Source organism: Desmodus rotundus, chromosome 9 (genome assembly GCF_022682495.2).
Source record: "Desmodus rotundus isolate HL8 chromosome 9, HLdesRot8A.1, whole genome shotgun sequence".
In the NCBI taxonomy this organism is placed as follows: Eukaryota; Metazoa; Chordata; class Mammalia; order Chiroptera; family Phyllostomidae; genus Desmodus; species Desmodus rotundus.
The window spans coordinates 47,559,520-47,584,655 of NC_071395.1; the positions used below are offsets into that span (position 1 = coordinate 47,559,520).

General features: G+C 51.8%; 3 protein-coding genes across 11 annotated transcripts; 2 read left to right on the plus strand and 1 right to left on the minus strand.

The window, feature by feature from the left end:
* Positions 1–1,043: 1,043 nt before the first annotated feature.
* Positions 1,044–11,103, plus strand: HSH2D (hematopoietic SH2 domain containing). Of its 8 annotated transcripts, none has more exons than XM_045195577.2 (7): positions 1,044–1,109; positions 2,132–2,185; positions 4,974–5,123; positions 7,194–7,283; positions 8,531–8,696; positions 9,100–9,234; positions 10,406–11,103. In XM_045195577.2, the coding sequence occupies exons 3-7, from the start codon at positions 4,999–5,001 to the stop codon at positions 10,970–10,972; spliced, it is 1,083 nt and encodes a 360-aa protein (XP_045051512.1). In that variant the 5' UTR covers positions 1,044–1,109; positions 2,132–2,185; positions 4,974–4,998; the 3' UTR covers positions 10,973–11,103. The 8 variants fall into 8 exon arrangements, with proteins under 8 accessions (XP_045051512.1, XP_045051511.1, XP_045051513.1 ...); XM_045195576.2 differs by having other exon boundaries at positions 1,054–1,109; positions 1,553–2,185; XM_045195580.2 differs by lacking the exons at positions 1,044–1,109; positions 2,132–2,185 and adding exons at positions 5,338–5,493; positions 6,033–6,229 and having other exon boundaries at positions 4,992–5,123; positions 7,194–7,245.
* A 1,461-nt stretch (positions 11,104–12,564) lies between these two features.
* Positions 12,565–18,340, minus strand: CIB3 (calcium and integrin binding family member 3). 2 transcript variants are annotated; one of them, XM_024560997.1, is made up of 6 exons: positions 18,290–18,340; positions 18,042–18,076; positions 16,299–16,410; positions 15,204–15,351; positions 14,140–14,335; positions 12,565–12,660 (listed from the first exon to the last, which is right to left on the minus strand). In XM_024560997.1, exons 1-6 carry the CDS (start codon positions 18,338–18,340, stop codon positions 12,639–12,641), a joined length of 564 nt encoding a protein of 187 aa, XP_024416765.1. In that variant the 3' UTR covers positions 12,565–12,638. The 2 variants fall into 2 exon arrangements, with proteins under 2 accessions (XP_024416765.1, XP_024416766.1); XM_024560998.1 differs by lacking the exons at positions 16,299–16,410; positions 18,042–18,076 and having other exon boundaries at positions 12,586–12,660.
* Positions 18,341–20,390: 2,050 nt separating this feature from the next.
* On the plus strand, positions 20,391–25,122 carry FAM32A (family with sequence similarity 32 member A). Its single transcript, XM_024560974.4, has 4 exons — positions 20,391–20,516; positions 20,647–20,788; positions 24,525–24,578; positions 24,872–25,122. The coding sequence occupies exons 1-4, from the start codon at positions 20,443–20,445 to the stop codon at positions 24,938–24,940; spliced, it is 339 nt and encodes a 112-aa protein (XP_024416742.1). The 5' UTR covers positions 20,391–20,442; the 3' UTR covers positions 24,941–25,122.
* Positions 25,123–25,136: the final 14 nt, after the last annotated feature.

Genomic DNA, 25,136 nt, shown 5'->3' on the forward strand with positions numbered 1-25,136 from the left:
CCTCTTCTCTGCCATCCTCCCCTGGCTCGCCTCATCCCAGCCCCTGCACTGCTTTACTCTCCTGCTATGCCCAAGCTCACTGCGGCCCCAGTGCCTTCCCATGCACTGCACCCTCCGTCTGGCGGTCCTCTAAAATCTGCACAGCTTACTCGTCCATCGGGTCCTGACCAACCAGGACAGCCTCTGCAGAGAGGCCCCTCATTTCCTCTCTCCTCCCACCTCGTCATCGTAGCATCTATGGGACTCACTTCTCATGGCCAATTCTTGTCTGCCCCTCAGCATGGAAGTTCCACTAGCTCGACTACCCCACCCCAACATCCATGGCGAAACAGCATTGTGATCACTGACCCCGAGGGCCATCCATCCCACAAGGGGCCGTGGAAATCCCAACCACTAGCTGAGGCTCCAGTGTTGGAGGGGGAGGGGCTTTGGAGTCCCAGCCCCACCCAATCTCCTAGTTCTCTTCTGGAAGTTCCTCTGGGGGCCACCTCTCCATTCACAGGTTCCATCCAGGACTGTGGTCACCGAGGGGCGGGGGTGGGGAGTGATTCTGTTGTGACATGCTCAGGGGAGGCCGTTAGTTTGTGGGAGACCACATCCGCCAAGCAGATCTGGGCAGTCAGGGTGGGGCCCTCTGTGGTGGGGCCTCAGGGTGCTGGGCCAGAGGTGGACTGATAGGCCCCGTGTTCCTGGAGACTGGACTCCATGCAAACAACACCCCAATGGCCAGGCTTTCTAACTGACAAGGGTTGGCTGGGCACTCTGCTCTCCTCAACGGTGTTGCTCCTCATCATGGAGGCAGGAGCAGGCTCACTGGGTTATAGAGACATGGAGGATCAGAGACCAAGTGAGCTGCCCAACGTAGCCCAGCCTGGGAGGTCTGGAGCTGGAGCGGGCATCTCCCCCAGCCAGACACAAAAGCATCAGATTCAGTCACAGTGAGGAGGAGTCCTGGGGTCTTTACTCTTCACTGAGCCCCCGCTGCCTGCCCGAAGTTTGGTTCGCTGATCGTAGTCACGTGACTAAGGAGGACTGTTATCATGTGACTTCACAGATGAGGAAACTGAGACCCAGAGAGGTTGGGCAACTCACCCAAGTCCACACAGTGGGTGAGTGAGAAAGGGGTTGCTTGTGTTTCTTGCTTGGGGCTGTTGACTTGCAGACTCAGGGCAACCCGCTGCCCCTTATGGGGCAGGAAGTGGTGGGGGCACCCAGCTGGAGCCTCCAATCAGGCTATCTAAAGCAGCTGGGCCAGGGTGATAGGCCTGCAGGGAGGCCCCCCCCCCCTCCAGTTCAGCCATGAGGATCTGGGCCATTGAAAGAGGAGGAGGAAGTGGTTTTGCCTGAGCGCTGGGAGGGGCAGCCAGCACACATCTGGCCCTGCTGATTTGCTTGGCACAGGTTCCCATACTCAGAGCCCACGAAGTGTGTAGGGGCCCCAAAAATGATTTAGATTTTTTTAAATCAGAAAAAAATTAGTACGATAATAATGAATGTATAATAATGAGGCCAATTCAGTCATAAAATATAATTTTAAATTTTTTTTTAACAGAACTCTTAATGTGACCCTATGTGCCCAGTGAGGCTCAGCCTGTCCAGGCTCCATCCTGCCTCTGGCCCTAGGTCTCTGCGGCTCCCTCTACCTAAGGCATCTTTCACTCTTTCTTCCACACCCTAGCCTATGGAGCTGACTCCCACCTGGCCCCAGGTGCCACGTTCTCCAGACCAGTTAGGCCCCCTCTGGGGGTTCTTGCAACTTCAGTCCCTGTTTCCTGACCTGCTGTTTGCTTTGGAACAACATTAATAATTTCTTATGCTTTTTCATTGCTTGCTAGATTGTAGCTTCTGGGAGGATGGGGCTTGGGCCTCTCTTGGGGTCTTCTCTCTGTCCCCTGAGGATCTAGCTCACAACTGGGGCTCAGTAAAGGCTTGTCCAAGTCTGGGAGGAGCAAGGGCACCCCTCCTTCACCTGCAGCCCGGCGGCTCTGTGGGAGCACAAACGGAGGGCCATGGGGGTTGTCCTAGTCCCGCCCTGGGGCTCACCTGCCTGAGGAAACAGGAACCACCGGGGTGTGGCCCCATCCGGCCCTGCTGACGTGTGGGCCCTGAACCGAAACCCCGGCTCCTGCAGGCACGGCACAGGCACAACCAGAACGAGGGCAACAGCCACCCAGGGGTCTCCCAGGTATGTTCCCTGGATGGGGAGTCTTTAGTCAGCCACATGCCCACCTCTGTGCCTGTCCCATGCTTGGTGAGGCTGGGGCCTGTGAGAGCCTCTAGAAGAAAGAGCATGGGGTTGGACCAGAGGGAGGGATGAGGCTGGGGGGGAATGGAGATGAATGAGGAATTTTCTGGAGATGACCACTGGAAAATGGTGCTGGATTTGGGGAAAGGGCATTTCTGGCAAAGAACCACCTGGGCAAAGGTGTGGAGGGGAAAGAGAACTTGATCAGTTTGGGGTAAAGCAAGGATGCTATTAGGGCTGGGACAGGGGGTTAGGAGGTGGGAGGGCCCCCAATGCTGGCGTCAGGAACTGGAAACTTAGTATGACTTCATCCCTCACTAAACTAATCATCAGCACATACCCCATACCCTCCTCTGTGCCCACTACAGGTGATGCTGGGGACCCCAAAAAATCCAAAACAATCCATCTCTAGCCCTGGGCCCAGACCCTGGGAGGCCCTAATATTGGGGAGACAGCAGACACAGACACTCCAGCCCCATGAGGAAAGTCTAGGCTAGAGGCAAGAACTGTGGGGAAGGCAGGGGACATGGAAGGGCGCCAGGGTTTTGTCGAGGGGATGAGGCAGGAAAGCTGCATGAAGGAGGGGATGTTTCTGCTAGGTCTTGAAGGATGCGTAGGAGGTCTCCCAGATAAAAGAAAGAACAAGACTAAAAGCATTCCCCCACATGGGGTCGCTACTGGACCCACGAGTATTTATATGCATACTCGTGCTTTGCTGTCTCTGCCAGTCCACCCCAATGCTGTGGCTGGCCCCGCCCTTGTGGTTCTTGTTATGATTTTGAGATGCGCTTCAGCAATAACCATCAGGAAACTTTTTAAGAAAATAAACGGTTTTTTATTACTTAAAGACCTAGAAATTTACAACACACCAGGGTCAAAGGTAGAGAGAGCAAGTGTGCACGTGGGCAAGTAGCCCAAATGGTCAATGACGGAAATCAACCGAGCTCTGAGACGAAGGAGCCCCAGCGGGAGAAGGCAGCCTGGCTCTTCAGTGGTGCCACTGGCAGCGTTGACTGGAGACTGCCGCCCTTGAAATGGATGCCTCAGCAATCAAAGCTAAAGTCAGACACTCGCATTACAGATAAGAAAAAAACACACACACGGTCAGGGCTTATGCTACGCCAGGTAAATATCATCATCATCTCCCCAAGTTGTAGTTGAAAATACAGGAGCAGACAGGTTAAGCTGATTTTCCCAAGATCACACAGTATCGAAGTAGGTTTGAATCCAGGCTTCAATTCCAGGCTCTGAACAGCTCTGTAACTCTACCTTATTAAACATTTCTTTCTTTTTTTTCTTGTTAGAAAAACTTACTGATTTTAGAGAAGGGGAAGAGAGGGAAAGAGAGTGGGAGAGAAACTTTGATTGCTTTCCTTTGGCACGCGCGCCTTCCTGGGACTGAACGTGCAGCTCAGGTGTGAGTTCTGATAGGGACTCCAACTTGTGACCTTTCGGTTTACGGGATGACACGCCAGCCAACTAAGCCACACCAGCCAGGGCTAAACATTTCTAAATAGATTTAATTTCACTAGCCCAGAATTCCTTTGGGCTGCTCCCTGAGGGGTGTTCTCACCACCTGCCTTCTGGTAGGAGAAAGTCAACGTTGACTGTGTTGGTCAGCAGGGCTCCTGTCTGTGCAGACAGCCTGGGGACAGTGACCTTCTGCAGGATGGAAGGGTTAGCCCCGGCCAGTGTGAGAGGCGGGGCCAGAATTAGGGTGAGTTTGAGGGGTCTACCCAGCAGGTCACAGCATTTTCGCTGGCTTTACACTGACTTCATAACTGTTTTGTAAATTGGTGCTGGTTTTTCCCTCTGTTTCCTAGCTCTGTGCCATTAGCTCACAAAGTCCAGTGGTACCTGAGTTTAAAATTGTTGAGCATGAGTGTGAATTAACTATGCACCTGTCACATCATAGGTGTGCCATCCATGGCCACCATGCCTGGGGACGTTTGTGGCAGAAGCACCTGTTCGGCCCACATCTCTGTGGTGTTTAATGCACCTCGGCGGCCCTTGCTGGTGCCCATCGAGTGTCCACTATGTCATCCATCCACATACCCTTTTGCCGTCACCACACGCCTCCACGGACATGGGTAGCTACTTAATATTTGAATAAATTCAGTTCTTAAACTTAAATACATATATCTACAAAGGGAACTTTTCCACACTTGCAGTAATTAAATAATAAGAATAAAAGGAAAATAAAATAGGATTTTTGCCTTTCCTTTTATCCTATTTTTAAAAGATTTTATTTATTTATTTTTAGAGAGGGGAGGAGGAAGGGAGACAGAGAGGGAAACGTCAGTGTGAGAGGGAAACATTGATCAGTTGACTCCCGCATGCGCCCTGACCAGAAACCACACCCGCAACACAGGCTCCTGCTCTGACCCGGAACTGAACCAGTGACCTTTCACTTTGCGTAGTGATGCCCAACCAACTGAGCCACACTGGTCAAGGCTTTCCTTTTATTATTATTACTCTCTTTTTATTCTTATTATTTCCATTTATTCTTTTATTCTTATTATCCTTGGAGGATTTTTAGGAGGAGTCAATAAGCGAATGTACATAAAGTGCTGGCACATAGTAGGTGCTCAGGAAACAAGCCAGTTTCAGCCTGTTGCTCTGTGCAACCTAGAGGACTTTTCCAAAAAGGAGGAACCATAGCTGCAAGAACAGGATAAAGATGGGAGGTGGGCCAGGCGTGACTCTCTCTCCTCCTTCCTGTCCCTAGGTGACCACTTCCCTCTGAGGAAGCCATGACAGAGACCAGAAAGCTGCCCCCACCGCTGCCCCCACGAATGGACTGGTTCGTGCACACACAGGTGGGCCAGCTGGCCCGAGAAGGGGTCCCTTCGTGGTTCCATGGCGCCATCTCCAGACAGTGAGGACACACCCACGCCTCCCACCCTGCCTTTCACCCTCTTTCTCTGTCTGTCCCCACCCTGGGCAGGTTTTCACTGTGGAATTCTGGGCTTAGCTCACCTAACTGAGTTAAGAGGATGAAAAGAGCTTTGGAGCCTTAGGCTTGAATCTTGTCTCCCCTGTGGACTTGCTGTGTGCCCTTGGGCAAGTTATTTTCCCTTTCTGGACCTTAGCTTTCTCTACACAAGTGGCAACCAGGCCAGAACTACCAGGGACCTGGCAGAGCCCCCGCCCCCACTAGGCCAGTCATCACCAGTCAATGATGGCAGGATGCAGCCTCAGAATCCTTCTTAACACAGTACCCCAAATAGCCACTCTCAACCCATCAGGTATGTAGCTAATATGCACTTTCTACATCAGACTGAGCTCTAGGATGAACAAACTTACCTACTTAGTCACCCAGGGTGTGGCTCTAAATAAATGGAGAAAAGAACCTTTATTGCCACCCTTGGCATTCAGGAAATTGAGAGGACATTGAAAAAGCCACAGAGAGGCAGAATTGGGCATGATTTCTGAGTTCTGTGGTGTGCCAATAAAATATGATATGAGCCATACATTGCAATTTTAAATGTTTTACTAGCTATATTAAAAGAAGCGAAAAGAAACAGGTAGGATTAATTTTAATCACATTTTTTATTTGCCCTGGCTGGTGTGGCTCAGTTGTTCAAGCATCATCCCATAACTAAAAGATGGCAGTATTTAACCCAGTACATTTATGATACTATCATTTCAACAAATAATTGGTACAAAAAGATCATTCATGAGACAGTATATACATTCCTCTATTTGTACTGACTTTATTTTTTATTTTTAAAAATTTTTTATAATAAAAAGTTTCAATTACAGTTGGCATGCAATATTATGCTAGTTTCAGGTGTGCAACATAGTAACTAGACATTTATGGAACTGACAAAGCAATCACCCCAATAAGTGTACTAGTGCGCCGGACACCACACGTAGTCGTCACGAGCTCCTTGGCTGTACTTCCTACGTTGCGCGCTGGGCCTTCAGGACACGGTGTGTGCCGTGCGCTGAAAGTGCGTCTTGATCCGGACCAGCCGCATTGTAAGTGCTCAGTCGCCACATGTGGTCAGGGGCCTCTGTGCTGGACAACACGCGTCCAGAAGCTCCCCATAGAAGGTCACCTTGCTCTCTGCGAGCCCCAGAAAATAGTAGTAATAATGATGGTGAATGATAGCGATATAGTTGACCCTTCAATAATGTGGACTTCAGGGGGGCCGACTCTGAACCCTTATATAACCTGACTTCTCGAAAACTTGGTTATAGTCATTCCTTGGTATCCATGGGAGTTGGTTCCAGGACCCCCCACAGATACCAAAGTCTGCTCAGGTCCCCTGTATAAAATGGTGTAGGTCAAGGTCAACACATAGAGTTGGCCTTCCACACCCACAGATTCCCAGCCTCGGATCAAAACTACTACACAGGGGGCCGGTTTGTATACTTACTGAAAAATATCCACTTGGACTTGACAGTTCAACCTGTTATTCAAGGGTCAACTGCACTAACTAACAGTGAACATTTGGAAAGCATGTGCCAGGTGGCAGTTATCACACTGCACACATTTCCTCTGTCCTCACATTGGCCTGGGAGTGGGGCTGTTCTATCCCTTCTGGAAGCTGAGGTCAGAAAGGGACTGACCCTCACCAAGGGGCACACAGGGAACAACAGCAGAGTTGGGTTTTGGTCTCAAACTCATCTGGGAACGGCTCCTGCTCCGTTACCTGTCAGGATCCACCTAAAGGTGCCTTCCTAGGGGGTTCCAGGCACTGGGAAGGCAGGCAGGGGCTGTGGGAGATGGGAGGTCTGGCCTGGGGTCAAGGTCATCAGAGGTCTTCTGGCACCTCTGGGGGAACATCCTGTCCATGAATATCCCAAGTTCTGAAACAACCAAGGAAAAAACATGTTTTAGGTTGTTTGTTCAGTCCTGGGATGACTGGTACACCAAGGGTCTGGGCGTACGCTGGATGGCTGGTCCCCAGCTGTCTCCCTCCTGTGTGTGCCCTTCCAGGGATGCGGAGAGCTTGCTGGAGTCACAGCCACTGGGATCCTTCCTCATCAGGGTCAGTCACAGTCATGTGGGCTACACGCTCTCCTACAAGTAAGGCTGGGGCTAGGCGGCAGGGCAGGGGCAAAAAGGTTCCAGGCTTCCTTGGAGGGGCAAGGGCTGCTTTATACTGCAAGTCTCAGCAACTGATACAAAGTTCTGGACAGAGCTGGCTGAAAAGTGAGCAGCAGCAGGTCTGGCTGTAACCAGCAGTCTCAGGTTGGATGATAACTAAGACTGTGTGTCTGATAACAGGAGCTGCTGGGGGCCTGAGAGTGGCTACTGCCCTTTCCATAACTACCCATCTCCCTTTCACCACCTAATTGGCCACTCTCTGACTCCACTCAGGAGGATGTGTTGCTCACCCAGGGCAGTTCAGCTACCTGAGGCCTCAAAGCCTGATCTGGCATCCCAGTTAGTGGATTCAGCAGCACAAACTATTTTTCAAAAGGATTTCAGGCCAAAGGAATACAAGAAAATCCAATGGCTCCATCACAGAATTACCCGCAGTGGGAAACCTTTGGACTGAGTCACACAGTCCGAGGCTCGGTTCTGCCACTTACATGCTGTGTGACCTTGGATAAGTTATTCAACCTTTCTGTACCTCCCTCAAAGTCCTCATCTCTAACATAGAAATGCTTAAATTAAGTGTCTTGATGTGAGGATTAAAACACATAGCAAGCACTGCCCTGGCCGGTGTAGCTCAGCTGGTTGGAGGTTTGATTCCCAGTCAAGGTACATACGTAGGTTGTGAGTTCAATTCCTGGTCCAGGAAAGTACAGAAGGCAAGAGGCAACCAATCAGTGTTTCTCTCTCTCCCTTCCTCTCTTGCCTACTGTCTTTGTAAAAGCAATGAAAAAAATGTTCTTTGGTGAGGATTTAAAAAAATACATAGTATAAGCACATAGTAGGCCGTTAATAAATGCACTCATTCATTAAGGGAGCAGTGTGCCAGGCAGCACAGCCTCAGGCTGAAGCCTGACTCAGTTTTCATTACCATTTCTATTGATCATTTACTCCTAGCCAAGCTGTCGAGCCAAGCACGGAGCTATGCTTTTCCTGCAGTAGCTTGTTTCACCTTCCTAGCCCCATGTTATAGATGGGGAAACTGAGGCACAGCATTGATAGTCACCTACCAAGTGTCACATGGCTAATGAGAGGAGAAGCTTACATAGGCTCCTGGCAGTAGGGCTGCAGCCGTAAAGCTGCGGGTTCAAGGATGGGGGGTGGGGGTGGGGGAGGGGGGCACGGGGGTGGAATGAGGGGAGTGGGATGTCTCATCCCTGGCAGTGTCTCCGCAGAGCCCAAAACTGCTACCGCCACTTTATGGTGAAGCTCTTGGACAGCGGGAGCTTTCTAATCCCTGGGGAGGACAGCACCCATGCCTCGCTGGATGCCCTGGTCACCTTCCACCAACAGCAGCCGATACGGCCACATGGGGAGCTGCTGAAGCAGCCCTGTGGGCAGGTGAGGGTTGGGACCCGGTTGGGCCCTAGCTGTTCTCCCAAGGGCCAAGACCCCCAGACTCATTTTGCTCCCACAGTTCCCTTTAGTCTCTTGTGATTCTGTCCTTTCATGGCCCCTGGACCCCCACAGTCCCACTCCCAGTCCTAGTTTCCTCCAGGCTGATTTTTTACAAGGGTTCACATGCCAGGTATAACCTTAGTTGACCTACAGGAATAGCTTATTTCCTGATAAGCCTCAATCAGCAGGGCCTAAGCCCTCAGAAGCTGCTGTGAGAGGGGCATGCTTCACTGCAAGGTTTGTAGGTAGAGCAGCTCCTGAGCCCCAACTACCAGGGTCCAGGGACCTCAGCCCCATCCTGGTCCCCCTACTTGGGGCTGAGCTGCAGGCCCCCTCTGTCCCGCAGAAGAATCCAGCAAAGGTGGATTACGAGGATCTCTTCCTTTACTACAATGCTTTGGCTGAGGAAGCTACCAGCTCCGCTCCTGGTCCCAGTGAACGTGAGAATCAATCCTGCTATCCAGTGGCTGCTGACAAAGAGGTATGTGAGAGAAAGCTGGTACCTCCAACCTGGGGGCGGGTCCAGAGCACAGGCGGCCAACAGCTGCCAGAGGAGACTTTCTAGAATGAAGATTAGATCCTGCGGCTCCAAGTTTAAAACCTTCCAGTGATTTCCTAAGATTAAAATCCCGACTGTGATCTCAATTCCTCCTTCTGCCCTTCACCAGCCCAGCTTCAGCATCCCTGCCGTCCCATGCCAGGCTAACCTCAGGGCCTTTGCACTTGCTGTGCTTTAAGCTCTTCCCCCAAGCTCCCCATGCCTGGCTTCTTCCATCAGTCCTTCAGATGTCTCCCTCCCAAAGTACTCCTCCAGCACCTTCTCCATCACATCATCCTATTTATTTGCAACAGAGCACTCCTCAAAACTCAAAAAGTCATGTTTATTTATGGGTTTTCATGTTTCCTGTCTGCTGTGCCCCTCAGTTATCACCCCTTATGGGCGAGGGAGCTTGGGTATTTACCTCCAAATTACATCAGTCATTGATCAAGCACCGTTCCTGGGAGATTTTGATTCTCTGGCACTTCTGGTGTGTCTTGTGGACACAGTGGGCAATGGTGGCCAGAGAAGTCACCGAGGCACAGCTCCTGGTGCCAGCATTTGGGAGAGGAGCTGGGGACAAAGAGGATATGGGTGGGCCATCAACAGCATCTGACACACTTGCCACACACTTGGCCTAAACAGCGGAAGGTCAAGGGTCAGCAAACCACGGCCTGAGGGCCACATCTGGTTCATGGCCTGTTTCTGTATGGCCTGCGAGCTACGCATGGCATTCACGTTTTTGGATAGTTGAGAAAAATACTATTTCATGGCTCATGAAAATCAGATGGACCTCGGATTTCCATGTGCATAAAGTTTGAATGGAACCGGGCCCACTCACTCGACAACAGCAGAAGTGAGTAAGCAGAGGGACTGTACAGCCCACAGACGGGAAAGTATGTGCTCCCTGGTCTTTACAGAAAAGGCTCCTGGGGGAGCTAGGGCAGCCGTCTACTGAAAAGGGAAGGATGGGGCATGAGTTTAGGTTTGGAGGTTCATACAGGGTTGTCTCTCAGCCCCAGTGTGTCTGGATGGAACCCAGATCCCAAGTCCAAGATGGATTTAGAATGCCAGCGGGCATGCTGGCACAGGTCTCACCTGCTCTTGGTTTTAGGTCTCCGCAAAGCCGGCCCTGCTCCATCAGCGAAAGGAAAGGAAGCCATCTGCAGAGGTGGACAGAGTGCCCATGGAGGGAGCTGCTTCCTCTTGCCCCCCAAAAGCCCCTCTCGAGGAGGCCTGTCAGAAACTCTGGAAGAACCTCAAGACACTGCCCCAGATGGGCAAGAGGGTCCAGCAGCAGCTGAAATCCCACCTGGCAGCTGTGAGCTTGTTGCCGCTCCAGGACTCCAAGCAATCGGAGGTGACTCACAGCTCAGGGGACCAGGTGGATGTTGGGGTCTGGGACAGTCACACCTACACAGACCCCTTTGTGGCCACATCGCTCGAAAGCCCCTCACAGCCCCAGCCTCCAAGAGACAGAGATAAGTCCTCCAGGAGGGCCTCGAAGTCAACGAGCTGGAGTGACGCGACCCCAAGAACCAGGGCTTGGCACCAACCAATTGTGAGGGCCCTGTCCTTACAATTGCCCAAATCGCAGCTGAGGGACTTGGCTGAGCCCCAAGAGGACTGTCTCCCCGAGGAATACCGCCCACCACCACCCTTCGCCCCTGGGTACTGCTAGAGAAGAGGTTTGCCCTGGCTCTGGGACCATTGCTGCCAGGGGCTGCTCACACCTGGACCCCTTGCTTTCTATACACCAGCCTTCTGGACCCGAGGAATGTAATAAAGACGTTGCTTGGGTCTGGTCCTGCAAATGCCAATGAGGTGACCTGGTTATTGGAGTAATAATAACAATCTGTTGCAGTAAGGGTCTGGAGCACCTACTGTGTGCCAGCCCCATGCCAGATCCTCGGTGTTCACTATTTCTTTTATGCCACCGAGCAGGCCCATCAGGTAGGCATCTTCTGCACGTTTTCAAGAGTAAGGTTCAGAGAGGAGGGGGGTGTGGCCAGAATCACCAGGCTACTGAACGTCAGTGCCAGGATCAGAAGTCAAGCAATTTGGAGTCCTTTCCCTGCATTCCCCTCACCGGACTCAACTCTGAGTCCTGGCCGCGCCTGCGTCCTGGGTTCTCCTGCAAATGAAGGAGATGAGACTTGTGGTGGGCTTGGTGCTGGGGGAGCACTCCGTACACCAACGTCAGCTTCAAGAGAAGCAACTACGTCCTTTGCTTTAAAAAGAGAGAGGCAGCCCCTGGCCGTGGTCGGGGTGGGCTCTGGGGTCGGGGGAGGGGTGTGGCAAGGCTGTGTGACTTTGGCGAGTCGCTAGACCTCCCTGAGCCTGTTTCTTCATCTGGAAAATGGGGAGAAAGTAGCCCCTCCTGTTCAGGATGAGGTAGTAGGATGTGCATAAATCCTGAGGCTTTGGTGCACAGTAGGTGCTTTTGGTGGGGGTGTAGTGCAGGAGTGGGCTCTCTAGAAATGCCACGCACTGGGGGGTGTCTGAGAAGGCCCTTGGGGCTGCTTTCGGTCACCCCCTTCGAAATGACTACTCTTTGCACTGACTGGGGCTGTAGATGGGGCCCAGGGTGACCACGGGAGGAGAGGGTGTGGGGCTCCCGAATCCATATAGTGTAGGGGTCTGGGGTCTGGAGTGAGCTGGGCCTGGGCTCAAGTCTGCCTCTGCAGATGACTTGAGGTGTGGCCTTGGGCCAGTCACTCTGTTCCCTCTGGATGGAGTGTGACTGGTCTTTGGCCAGCGCTGCTGGGGTGTCACAGGCATGCAATGCGATGGCAGAGGGGCCATCACGAACTGTCTTCGCGAACTGTCAAGTGATGCGCCCAGCTCAGTAAGTGACGTTCCTGCCACCCCCTCAGAGGCCTCGCCTGGCAGCTCGAAGAAATAAGCAAAGCTTAAACCTTCAGTCCCTTTGAGGAATTTGGGAATTGAGGAAAAAGGGGACTCAAGCAGCTGGGATAGGGTTTGGCCTTGGGGGGCCCTGGGGCGGGGCAGCATAGGCCTCATCTGCACACCCGTCTCTGCTCACCAACACCCACAGTGAGGCACTTCCAGCCCTCGAAGTGCAGCGAGGTCTAGAAATCAGGCTCTGCCTTATACAGACAGGGAGATGGTGGCCCAGAGAGGGCGTGGCCATACCCGGGGCACACAGGGAGAGCACAGGTGAGATCCCATGTCTCCTCCCTCCCATCCATTGGATTGAAGGCAGAAATGTCTCATCCAAGCAGGTGCAACTCAGTGACATGTGTTTATTCCCAGAGTCCAGAGTCCACAGTTGGGCGAGGGGTCACCCTGCCCTCCTCTGGCCTGGCTCCTCCTCCACGGCGTCCTCAGATGCGGATGTGGAAGGTGCTGTGTGCAGAGAGGAAACCAGTCAATATCATCAGGTGGGGGGGGGGGGCCCTCCTGCATCTTCCTTCCCAACCTTCTCCCCTCTCGCTGGGAGTCCCCTAGCAGGCCAGGAGTCACATGGGAAGATGCATGCCCCTCAGGAAGCCCCAGGCTGTAGCCCTCAGGACCCCACCCACACCCGGGGCTGGGAGCACATCTCTGAATCAGTTTACATCCTGACTTGCTGTAGGGCTCTGAGTGAGAGGTGGCTGCCTCCTCTGGGCCTCTATTTACTCCCCTGTGAAATGGGGATGACAGCTGTCCCTCCTTCACAGGGGCTGTACTGAGGTCTGCGAGCAGGACACACTGAAAGTGCACCACCACCCCACTGCCATTATCCATGTCTCCATCTGCCAGGAGACCAGGCCTGCTGGTCCAGGGCAGAGAAAGGAGGCGCCCTGGGCTGGTATGGACACCACCAGTCGTCACCACGTTACACGGTGGCTGAGCACCTATGGTGGGCCAGGCTCGGCTCTAAATTCATTCCATGTACTAACTCAGGGGCCAAACAACTTTTTCCCTGGGAAACGCCAAATAGTTGATATTTCCAAATCCGCACAGTGACTAACTCTGCCTCATAGCTCGAAAGCAGCCATCAACCATATGTGCAGAAAAGGGCAAGGCTGTGTGCCAGTAAAGCCACCGGTGGACCCGGAAATTTCGGTTTCATATCACTTTCACGTGCCCTGGAGTATTGTTACTCTTTGATCACTTTCCCAACCATTTAAAAATGCAATTTTTTTTGCTCTTGCAACATTGCTTTATCAGTTTATCTCTTTAGAAAGGTTTTTTAGAAGATTTTATTTATTTTTAGAGAGAGGTGAAGGGAGGGATAAAGAGAGGGAAAGAAACGTTGAAGCACAAGAGAAACATCAATGGCAACTGATTGGACCTCTCGAATGCCCCAACCAGAGACCTGGCCCACAGCCCAGGCATTTGCCCTGACCAGGAATCAAACCGGTAACCTTTCAGTTTGCAGGCTGGCACTCAATCCACTGAGCCACACCAGCCAGGGCTAAAGATGCAATTTAAAAAACTATTCTTAGCTTACTGGAGGTACAAAAACAGGTGGCAGGCCACCACCTGTACTAACTCATGTAACCTTTGCCCCCCACCCTGCAGTGGGGGCTCTGATTCTGCCCAGGGCTGCCACGTACAGCTGCGAAGTCTGTTCACCGCAAAATGTTCAGGCAAGTGAGGGCCAAAGCCCATCCATGGTCCACTCCCAGAGAGCTGTGACCACCCCCAGGAGGTGCCCACAGGGTTCCTAGTTATCCCTGTTTTAAAGATGCAGGGACTGGAGCCAGGGAGGCTGGGAAAGTTCCCTGAGATCACACACGAGTAAACAAAGGAACTGTTGCGAATGGAGTCTATGAACTAGTTCCACAAGGTCCTTCCTCACACGTGGAAGTGGACTGAGTGGGCGGCAAGGAGTGTCACCTGAGGAAGTCGGGTGCCCGCAGGATCATGTTCTGGAAGTCTTCCAGGGACAGCCGCCCATCGTGGTCCCCATCGGCCTCATCCAGCACCTTCTCGCACACCAGGGTCACCTCCTCGGCGCTCAGCTCCCCCCGCGTTAGCTTGGTCACTGTCTGCTCCAGGTCCCACATACAGATGTAGTCATCATTGTTAAAGTCTGTGTGGTAGGATGGGGACGTGGGGTGAGCAGACAGCAGGTGGCAGGCAGGCTGGGCCAGCATGGGTGTATCTTGTCCCCATGTTACAGAGGAGGAAACTGAGGCACTGGAGGGAATCCAAGACCCTCAGAGAAAAGCTGGGTCTTTCTTTGAACTGGGCAGCAATAAGGTGACTCATTTGTACATTCAACAAGTATTTATTGTGCACTGTGGTAAATATGTATTTATTCATTCAAGTATTATTGAGCACTTATTATGTACCAGGTACCGTGAGAACTGTTTTTGACTCATTCATCTGCTCAACAAGTATTGACTGAGTGCCTACTGTGTGTCAGGCACTGTGATACATTTTCATTCATTCATCCAACAAGAATTTATTGAGCACTTACTATGTGCCAGGCACAGTAGACAGATGGCGAACCAAATAGACACTGTTGCTGCCCAGGGTTGCCTCAGAGAGAAAGTCAGTAAGAAGTGAACAGATCAATGAACAAGAAATTAAGTGGCATCATTCTATGCTAGGAGAGAAATAAAACGGGGGTGGAGAATGACTCGGGGAGGGGGCTACTTTTGACCAAGACTTCAAGGTGAGAAGGAGCCAGGGGAAAGGTGTTCTGGGCAGAGGATACAGCAGAGGCGAAGGCCTGGAGACAGAGTTTGGGATGTGGGCGGAAGAGCGAGGCCAGTGTGGCTGGAATGGAGTGAGCAAGCAGATGAGGTCAGGAGGTGCAGGGAGGGAGGAAGACAGGGCCATGCTGGGCCTTGAGGCCCTTGGGAGACACTGGGACAGTAGGGCAGCCCCTGGCCCTGGGCTGGTCTTGTTTCCACTCCCCACCGCACGGCCCCCACCCCGGGCCCTGCACGCACCATAGATTTTAAAAGCATAGTAGGCTTTGAGGTCACGGGGAGCCATTTCACTCATCACAGAAAACATGTCCAGGAAGTTGTCCAAGGTCATGTGGCCATCCCCGTCCTCAGAGAAGACCTGGGCAATCCTCTGTCGGAACGGGTTGTCCTGGGGACAAGAAGCAGGGAGGCCATCCCTGACTGGGGTCTCAGGCTCCATGTGGTCTCACTCTCAGCACTCACCTTCCTGGGACCCTCCAGGTACCCCCCACCAAGACTCCCTCCCTCCCATGATCCTCAGGAAGGACTTCAGGCACCGCTGCTCTCTGCCACAGTGGTCTGGGTAGTGGTGTCCCTACTTCCAGCTACAGAGGCAGCCACACGACCTGGGTGAGGACAAGCAGATTTCTATTCACTTGGCAACTGTGACTGGCTCTGAGATAGACATGTGACTTCAACTGGCCAACCAGAGGCTGCCCTGGGATGTTTTTGAAAAATTGGGATGAAAGGACCTGTCTTCTGCTGGTTGCAGAACTGACAGGAGGAAATCTGGGCTCTGGGGGTTCCCCTTACTGCCTCAAGAAGACGGGCTGAGACTGAAGCCTCTTCCTGAGAGGAGCTGAGAAATGGAAGGAGATTCCCAAGCTTATCCTCAGAGCCCCTGGTTCCAGCTATACCTGATGCTAGCACTGTCCCTGGAGTTTTTGCTCATGTGATCCAATATATTCTGTCCCTCTTGAATGAGGTTCTTGTACCATGTGATACAATCGTTTCTACGCACAGTCACTCACTCCACAAGTCCCCTTCAGAGGCACAAACCACGTGCTGAATATCCATCTGAGAAGAACCTGCATTTAGCTGCTCCGACTATGAAAAGAACTAACACTCCCTGAGGACTTGCCATGCAATAGGCCTCGGGCTAAGCCCTTTGCCGGCATTATCCCACCTCACCTCCCAACAGCCCAGGGTTTGAATCCTGTCTCTGTCACATCCTGGCTGTGTGGCCATGAACTTCAGTTTTCTCACCCACAAAATGGGAATAATTGCAGCCCTCACCTCATAGGAATGCAGCATCGCTACTCTGTTTTCCCTGCCTGCCCCACGGCCTAAGCATACCTTCAGCTCAGGCATGCTGCCGATGAGCTCGTAGGGCACCTTCACGTCAGGACAGCTGGTATAGTCGAGGGGGACGAGCTGGGGGGCCAGGTCCTGGTAGCGGTAGAAGAGCCTGGTGTAGGGATGGACACACCGGGAAGGTTTGGGAGATGATGGGAGGGAAGGGACTTGACCCTCCTCTCTCACTTGCAGCTGCTTACTCCATACTGAAAGGTGCTGGGACCCTAACCATCAGCCCTGGGCCCAGCCTTCAGGCACACAAGCACCTCTATCTCCCTGGGGTCACAGCCAAGGTAGGGAGAGTGCCCCATAGCTCAGGGAGACCAGAGTGAGGAAAGCAAGCCAAGGAGGAGGAAAGACTTCCTGAAGGAGGAGGCATTGGTGCTGGGATTTGAAGCGTGAGCAGGAGCTCACCAGGTAGACGGGCTGGCAGGAGTGTGCTTCAGGTGAGGTCATTTCACAATGAGCATTTAGAGAATCTGAGCCGACGGATGATTTGAACATCTCATGCTATTGTCAAGACTGTGCCTCTAAAAACCCCGTCCTCACACTTCCCTTCTCCACCTCCCTAACGGGAAGCAGGGTTCCCTCAATGGGGCCGAGCCGATATTCAGGCTTTGAAAGGGTGACTGAAATGCATTTTGGAAAACACCAAATGCCATGCACACTACCTAGTCTGGGAGGCCAGCTCAGCGGTCTGATGCCCACCTGGTGATGCCACACCTTCATCACAGCATGCAGAGCAGCGGCCTTGTAGAGACCATCCTTGATGAGTTAAAGGTCCCCAAGACTCTAGGGACTGTCCTGGATGGGGACAGGAGCCCCTGAGTCATATGGTGACTAGGAACTTAAGGAGGGAGTACCTGGAATCCAGTCACAAGTACCCAGTTCCTTGCTTGGGTCCCCTCAGGGAATGACCTGAGTTTGGCTTTCTGTATGGACTTGAGCGTGTCCCTCTTCCCCTCTGAGCCTCAGTCTGTCTAACAAGTGGGAAGCTTGGGATGGACAAAATGTCAGCCCTCACACTCCTTGGGATTTGGCCTATCTGCAAAGCTGGGTCAACCTCTCCTTTCTGAGCCTCAGTTTCTCCATCAGTAATTCGATCATCATGGCCAGGGTGACCCTGCGAACTGTCCTCTCCCAGACAATGGGGCTCACTCGTGAAAGGTGTGCCCATCAATAATGGATGTCCCATGCCTACACAATTGGGCCCTGGGCCCCGATCACTCTGCAGCCGAACCCTGGCCAGCTTGGGTTTCACAGCTCCAAGTTCCTGGGTCAGGGCCTCCGGACAGTGGCACCAAGGGCCAGTCGATGACACGGGGTACCCATCTATGCCCTTCTCGCTCACACCAGGGACTTGTGGCAGCCCCGGGGCACCTCCTTGCACGCTCACCTTGATGGGAACCCCATAGCCCAGAGCTGGACTCTGCCTCTGGGCTCTCTGCCTCCAGTCCCAGCCTCTTCACATTGGCCTCAGGGGCACCTTCTAACATACTGGTCTGTCTCTCCCCTGCTCACACACTCTCTATGGCTCCCTGCCATCCTTGGGAGAAAGCTCAAACTTGTCAGCCTGGAGGCATGACAATATGCCAAGATAGGACTTCTCAGCCTCCCCACCTCTGCCTCCATCCCCGGACCACTAGCGCTCTGCCATGAAGCATTGAGTCCTGGCAAACCGCATCCTCCAGCAATGTATAGAAAGTTGTTTCCAGGTCTTCCTCCCTTCCTCCCCGGACTGACCTCATGATTTCCTTCCTCGTGAAGAAGGTGCAGTCCTGCGGAAAGAGATGTTGGCTTGGCCCAGACCCTGCCCAGGGGGGCTTCCTTCCTCTCCCCAGGACCCCATGCTCATCTCTCCCAATGCTGCACACAGAAACCCTTGCTGACAGCACACCCAGGACCAAAGAATGCTGTCCCCACTCCCCAGGCCAGGATTCCAAGGCTGCCAAACCCACTACAGGAGTGAGTGCCCCGCGCATCACTCCTACCTGATATGCTTCCAGCTGCTCATGAGTGAAGACTGTCTGCTTGTTGCCCATGGTGAAGGTCACTGCCAGAAACAGGCTCCAGAAGCCCCCAGTCTCCTCAGGGCCACATGGTTGCCAGGCTGCCACACATCAGTGTCTGGGAAAATCTCCCTGCCCTGGCTGTCACCTGCCCACCCGCCCCATCACCCCCAGCCTGGGCGAGACTCAAGTTACAGCCAAGCTCTTTGGCCAACAGCCTGAGGTATGTCCACGGCCACCAGGGCTGTGGGAGGTCACAGAGCCTCAGACCACATCTGCCACCACCGGCTGAGCCTGTGGGGAGGGGACACCTTCCAGAGACAGGCAGGGTGGTAGAGAGGCTGCAAGCATACCCCAAATCAAATACCAGGACTCTACTCACTAGCTGTGTGGCTTTCAGCAAGTCACCTGACCTCTCTGAGCCTCATTTTATAACATGCAAATTACTGTAGTACCTACCACATAGAGTTGTTCCAAAGATCTAATGGTCATTAATGCAACCAAAAATATGGGACTTACTAACCAACAGGCATAAAGTTTCAGTCAAACAAGATGAATAAGCTCTAAGATCTGCTGCACAACATCACACTTATTAAAATCAACATTAGTGTATGCTGTACAGTTAAATTTTTTGAAAGAATATATGTCATGTTAAGTGTTCTTACCACAATAAAGTGAAATAAATAAAACAAAAACATACACCTATCATATGATCCAGCACTTGCACTCTTGGGCAGTCCCAGAGAAATGAAAGCTTGTGTTCACACAAAAGCCTGGAATGGATGTCTTATTCACAATAGCCCCACCCGAGAAGCACCCCATTTGCCCTTTCCCCTTAGGATGTAAGTTATCAATGGGGGCAATATTACCCACAAATGGCCAAAAATTGGTTTGGGGTGGCACTAAAAAGCCTTAAGATATCTCAATGGCTTATGGCCTTTCAAACCTCCACCCTCCCAGACAAAATCTTATTCATCAGTTTTTTCTCTCATTAAATTAAGTTAAAATTAAGTTAGAGTGTTCTTTTTAAAGGAATGATAATGAGAAAAAAGATTGAGAAATACTGTCTCAAATGTATTTACACGCATTTACAATGGATGGTTTCATAGTGTGGTGACAAAAGCCAGGATGGAACGCTCAGCAGAGGAGTACAGTTGTGCCTCAGTTTCCCAGCAACAGAATCAGGATGTCCTGATAAGACTTAGACTCTAAGTAATGTGGCGGCTGTGAGAGTAAATGAGATGATTCATGTAAGTTCATGCAAAGTGTTAGTTGTTGTTATCATCATCCCCAATTTGTGAGGAAAGGGAAGCACAGAGACATCAAGACACTTTCTCCAGGGTACAAAGCCTCGGAAGGGCCAGGGACGAGCGCCGCAGCTGCTGGGTTGGCTGGGGGACAATAGATTTCTCCAGTTGAGTCTGCTCTGTCCCTCTCTGAGGAGTTGATTCTGTCATGGACGGCCCCAAGAGGAAGCTGGCACAGGCTGGCAGCCCCCACCCTTTTCTTTTGGCACTCATATCCAATTCTGGAATGCTAAAGGATGAGCCTAGGGCTGGAGAATTGGGCAGTCGCTTGCTGCCCCCTACAGGTATAAGTGGGAAATGCAGGCACCGAGACTTCCTTCGTCCAGTGTCATTTAGTTTTGGGGATGCGTGCCTCTTTCTCTCTCCTTCATCCCCTACCTTCCTCCCTCCCAAAGTCCCTGGCACAATTTGGGCAACACTAGTACAGTTTAAAATGCATATTATCCGTTGAACTCTCAAAATATTGCAATAAAAGAGAACAGGATATCCAAATGCACACAAAACACTCAAAAAAGACTTTGGGTTTTAAGAAATGGGTTTGTCAAATTGGCTTCACTTGTCGGGGGAAAGGGCCAAAGGCAGAGAAACCGGAGTGGGCTTGAAAGCCGGAAGTGTGTCAGGACACATTACGCGAAGGACGCGGTATATAGAGCCCGGCTTTCCAGGCCCAGCCCGTAACCCGGAAGTGTGGCCCAAGTCAGATGCCAAAGGCGCAGGAACACCACCTAGCTCGGCCAATCAAGACGAAGTGAGGCGGGAGTTCGGCCGGATATAGTGTTCTCAAACAGGAAGTGAGGCAGTTTACCTATTGAACTGTGGGGAGGTCCCATGGCGGCCTACGAGCAGGTCCAAAAAGGGCCCTTGAAGCTGAAAGGCGTCTCAGAGCTCGGTGTGACCAAGCGGTGAGTCTTAAGAGCCCGCGGGAATCCATCTTCCGCCCCCTTAAGCCTCTTTTCGAGACCCCAGGCTCTTGCTCTCTGACCCGACCTTACCGCATCTCCCTCTTCGTTCCTGTACCGTCTACCCTCCCAGGAAGAAGAAAAAGAAGGACAAAGACAAGGCGAAACTCCTGGAAGCCATGGGAACCAGCAAAAAGAACGAGGAGGAGAAGCGGCGCGGCCTCGACAAGCGGACCCCCGCCCAGGCGGCTTTCGAGAAGATGCAGGAGAAACGGGTTAGGCATATGGATAGGCTGGGGATACCCCGCCCCCTGGGCCTCGGCCTCTCGGAGTGGGTGCTTTGAAGGGCCTGGAGACTCGAAACCCGGACAGCCCCGCGAAGAGCTAGAGGTGTGATTGAAAGGAGGCAGAGCTGGAGACCAGGCTTTGGATTCCAGTGCTGCCCCTCATTTGCCCTGTGACACTGGGCCAGTAACTCATCTGAGCCCGTGCCTCAGCTTTCTCATCTTTAGGGGTCAGGATAGTACTTTTTACCTTTGAAATGCAAGTAAAGCATTTCTTAACGAGGTCTGGTGTAAAGTCAGTGCTCAGCTGATGTTAGCTGTTGATATTAAATGGCCATGCTCCTTGCAGTAGGTCACCACAAAGTCTGTTTCCATGACAGCTTTGTTGACAGTTTCAAATATGTTTTTTTATGCTCTGTTAAATTAATTATTTTAATATTAAACATTTAATAAATGTGGGCAGTGGGGGATAGGAAGGATTAGCTTTAGACAGATAAGCTTGTCCTGTTATGCTGGGGGTTAGGGAATAATTGGTCTAGGTCAGTGTTCTCAGCTGAGGGCCATTTTGTCCCTCTACTTACATTCCCAAGAAGTCTTTTGACAATGGAGACATTTTATTTGTCACAACTCAGGCTGTGTGCTCCTGGCATCTACTGGATGGAGGCCAAGGATGCTTCTGAACATCCTACAGTTGTTGAGACAGCGCCCCCTACAGGAAAGAATGATCTGACCAAAATGTCAATAGTGCCCAGGCTGAGAAACTAATCCTGGTCTTGGTGATTTGTTCCAGTGACATTAGGAAAAAGTTTACTCATTGATATCAGGCCTAATTAATTTGTACAAAAAAAAAGAGGAGAGAGAGAGAGATGCACTGGTTTTGGCAAGACAGACCTGGGTTCCACTCTCTCTCTGCCATTTGTTGGTGGTGTAAGTCTGGGCAAGTTGGCTAACCTCCAACTTCAGTTTCTTCATCTGTAAATGGGGCTGATGTCCTTAGTTCATTGGTTTGCAGTGAGGATTTATGAAGTGAATGCACTCAAGTCCTTTTCCTAAGGTCATAGGCATAAGCTGGGCTGGGGTGTTACTCTTGGAGCCGGTGGGGGGCGGGGGGGGGAGATAGGGGAGAAGCTAATGCAAACTAAAAGGTCAGGCAGTAATAGTGGAAGCTATGGAAGATGGCGGGTTTGAGATAGATTTTGAAGTAAGAACAGCATGGTCAGCTGATGGATCGGATGTGGGCTGGGAAAGAAGAATCAAGGATGACCAAAAATTTTGGCAGAAGCTGGGTGGATGAAGGTACCACTTACATAGGAAGGACTGTGCAGAAAACAGGTTGCTAAAGGAAGGTATCAAGACCTTAGTTTTAGCTCTGTCCAGGTAGTTCAGTTGGTTAGAGCATCATCCCACTACACCAAGGTTGTGGGTTCAATCCCCGGTCAGGGCACGTACAATAATCAACCAATGGGTGGAACAACAAAATGGTGTTTCTCTTTCCCTTCCTTTATCTAAAATCAATTGAAAAAAAAAGATGTCAGTTTTAGAAAAGTTAGATTTGAGGTGCTTGTTAGAAATCCAAGTGGAGAATTCTTACGGACACTTTGATATCTGAATCCGCAGTTTTGTGGAGAGGTCTGGGCCCCATATGGACATTTGCAATTGCTGTGGGACTGGACGAACTCCTCTGAGGAGGGACAGTGGCACAGAAGAGGTCTAAGGTCTAACCTCTGGTGATTAGAAGGTGGCAGAGAAGAAACTGCAAAGGAGCATGGGAAGGAGGAATACCAGGAGAGTGTATTTATAGCAGCCGAGTGGAGAAAGTGTTGCCAGGAGGAGGAAGTGATCAACTGTCATATGCTGCCAAGAGGTCTCGTGGGTGAGCACTGAGACCCTTAGTTGGTATTTGGAATGAGGAGGAAGAAAGAGTCATTAAATGTAATATTGTATGGCAACTATAATTTAAAATAAATTTAAAGAGAAAGTTGGATTACAGTGAAGGTGGGGAAAGGCAGAGGAGGACTAGAAATGGCCCTTGGGAGATTTACTGTCAGGGGCAACAGAAAAACAGGCCTGTAGCTGGAGGTGGTAGAAAGTCAAGAGGAAATTTTTGCTGTTGGCATTTAAAACCAAAAGTACGGTTGCTGGTTTTGTTTGACCCGGGAGAGAGAGGCGACGTAGATGAGAGAGAAGGGAGGTGTGGGCAAAGCTAGGTACCGTTGGGCATTGCAGATTCCCTCGTGGAGGTTGTCTGATTAGCACGGGGAGCACAAAGGCTGGACAGCTCCTGGCTCCTGGGTGCAGGGCCCTTGGGGTGGGCCCCTGCCTGTTGGGAGGGGTCAGGGCTTGGTATCTTCAGGCCTGTCACCCCCTGTGAACTCTGGACCTTATTTTCTCTGTGTGTGAAATGGAGATGGTGACAGCACCGAAGACATCCTGGTACTTGGTGGATGGACTGGGGAGAGAGAAGGCAGAGCCCTGCCAAGGGTCTGGCATTGGTGAAGTCAGTTCGGCCTCCTGTGAGGAGACACAGGCCTCACGTGGGCTCAGAGCAGTAGGAAGAGAGGCAGGGATGGACAGGGCAGGCACTTCAGAGGGAGGGTCAGCCAGCTGGAAGCTGACTGGAGTTAGAGGAGGATGAGGCAGCAAAGGCGAAGAGGAGGGACAGGGAGCCGCAGCCAGGTGGCAGCTCATGGGTCTGTGGATTGAAGGGCTCAGCAGGGTGGTGCTATCAGCCTTGCTTAGACGAGTCTGGCGCAGTCAGACAGTAGCTGGAGCTGGAGGCCCAAGTGGGCTGGAACACCCAAGATGGTTTTGCTACCACGTGTCCAGTGTCTCAGTGCTCCTTCCATGGCCTCTCTCCCCACACATGGTTTCATCTGCCAGGTCCTTTCTTTCCAGTGAGGTCATCAGACTTCCTGCAGGGTAGCTGGCTTCCAAGGGCACAGAGCAAAAGATGCTGGGTCTTCTTAAGGCTTCAGCCTAGTACTGACACTACATTCTGTTAAGTAAATTGAGTCACGGGGCCAGTACAGTCAGTGTGGCAGACAACTGCACAAGGCCATGAATACCAGGTAGCGCAGTTCCTAGCTGTACGGGGGTAGGGGTGGGCCACCAAAGTGAGACAGCCACGGTCGCCCAGCTGGTAAGTGTAGAGCCAGGTGCAGCCCCAGCTCTGCCTGGCTCTGCATCCCACACTCAACCCTTACCAGGTCCCACTGGGTGTTGGGAATGAGTGGTGGGGCAGGTCATGGTCCTGTTGGGTACGTAATCTACAGTCACTCACAAAGGTGATCTGGATCTTGTGTCCCTCCTGGCACTGTGAGCATCAGGAGGGGATACCATCACTTAAGCACCTACTGGGTGTCAGGCCTTTTGCTCATTTCTTGTCCTTCCTCAAACCCCATCTGGTACTTTCTTTTTCTGCAAGATTGGAAATCTGTCAATTTCTCAAGGAAGCAGGAAGCACTTGTACAGCTCCTACCTGTCTACCTAAGTTGGTACTAGTACATTTCCTGCCACTTAGACCAAAGGGCAGCTGACCTAGGTTTCTAGTGGGATGTATTGTAGCCAAGTGTCCCTGTTGGACCAGCCTGAGTGGAGTTGAGGGACTTGGGACCTCCATCTGTTCTAGGTGTGGGAGCCAGGCCAGCCGGGGCTCCCATCTTCTGTCCTGTGCCAGCCTCGGCTGTGCTGAGCATGTGACTCACCTGCATTTCTCTTCTTTCTTCAGCAAATGGAAAGGATCCTGAAGAAAGCCTCCAAAACTCACAAGCAAAGAGTGGAGGTAAGTCTCACGCCCACTGGGGGAGGCTGAGCCACGTAGGTCCTGGCTGGGCCCAGAAACTTGGAGCCTGGCAGAAGAGCCGTTGGAAGTGTCCGTGGGGAGGGATTTACCCATTTTTTCAGTGTGGTTACTGAAGGGAGAGGGCAGGGTTTAGGCGGCTCTGAGGCCTGGCAGGGTGGCTTTGAGAGGGGGGCTCACTGAGGGGAAACAGGATGTGGAGAAGTAGAGGTGGATGTCCCCAGTGCCCTGCTTGGTGCTGTGATGACATGGGCTTTTTCCCTTGGCTTTCCCAGGACTTCAACAGACACCTGGATACACTCACGGAGCACTACGACATTCCCAAAGTCAGCTGGACGAAGTAGCCTCCTTGCCCCGGGTACGGAGTGGTACCAAGCTGAGGTTATGTTTGGTGCCTTTAGTATTTTCTAGAAACATCCTTTTACATACACCTTTGCATCCTTTGCTGAGACTGTGCTTTATCAAAAACGATGTGCCCTCATTCTGGAACTTGATTAAATTAAGACTGTCCTTTACTCTATTTTAATTTCTCAGTAGCAC

What these genes read in the sequence shown, in the direction of transcription:
- HSH2D (XM_045195577.2), top strand. Translation starts at nt 4,999, where the DNA reads ATGACAGAGACCAGAAAGCTGCCCCCACCGCTGCCCCCACGAATGGAC. An exon ending in GGCTACACGCTCTCCTACAA is followed by an intron (nt 7,284 to 8,530) that starts GTAAGGCTGGGG and finishes GTGTCTCCGCAG; the next exon opens with AGCCCAAAACTGCTACCGCC. An exon ending in TGAAGCAGCCCTGTGGGCAG is followed by an intron (nt 8,697 to 9,099) that starts GTGAGGGTTGGG and finishes TCTGTCCCGCAG; the next exon opens with AAGAATCCAGCAAAGGTGGA.
- FAM32A (XM_024560974.4), top strand. Translation starts at nt 20,443, where the DNA reads ATGGCGGCCTACGAGCAGGTCCAAAAAGGGCCCTTGAAGCTGAAAGGC. An exon ending in GAGCTCGGTGTGACCAAGCG is followed by an intron (nt 20,517 to 20,646) that starts GTGAGTCTTAAG and finishes CTACCCTCCCAG; the next exon opens with GAAGAAGAAAAAGAAGGACA. An exon ending in CTCACAAGCAAAGAGTGGAG is followed by an intron (nt 24,579 to 24,871) that starts GTAAGTCTCACG and finishes TGGCTTTCCCAG; the next exon opens with GACTTCAACAGACACCTGGA.
- CIB3 (XM_024560997.1), bottom strand. Translation starts at nt 18,340, where the DNA reads ATGGGCAACAAGCAGACAGTCTTCACTCATGAGCAGCTGGAAGCATAT. An exon ending in AGCAGCTGGAAGCATATCAG is followed by an intron (nt 18,077 to 18,289) that starts GTAGGAGTGATG and finishes CTCTTTCCGCAG; the next exon opens with GACTGCACCTTCTTCACGAG. An exon ending in CTATGCTTTTAAAATCTATG is followed by an intron (nt 14,336 to 15,203) that starts GTGCGTGCAGGG and finishes CCTACCACACAG; the next exon opens with ACTTTAACAATGATGACTAC.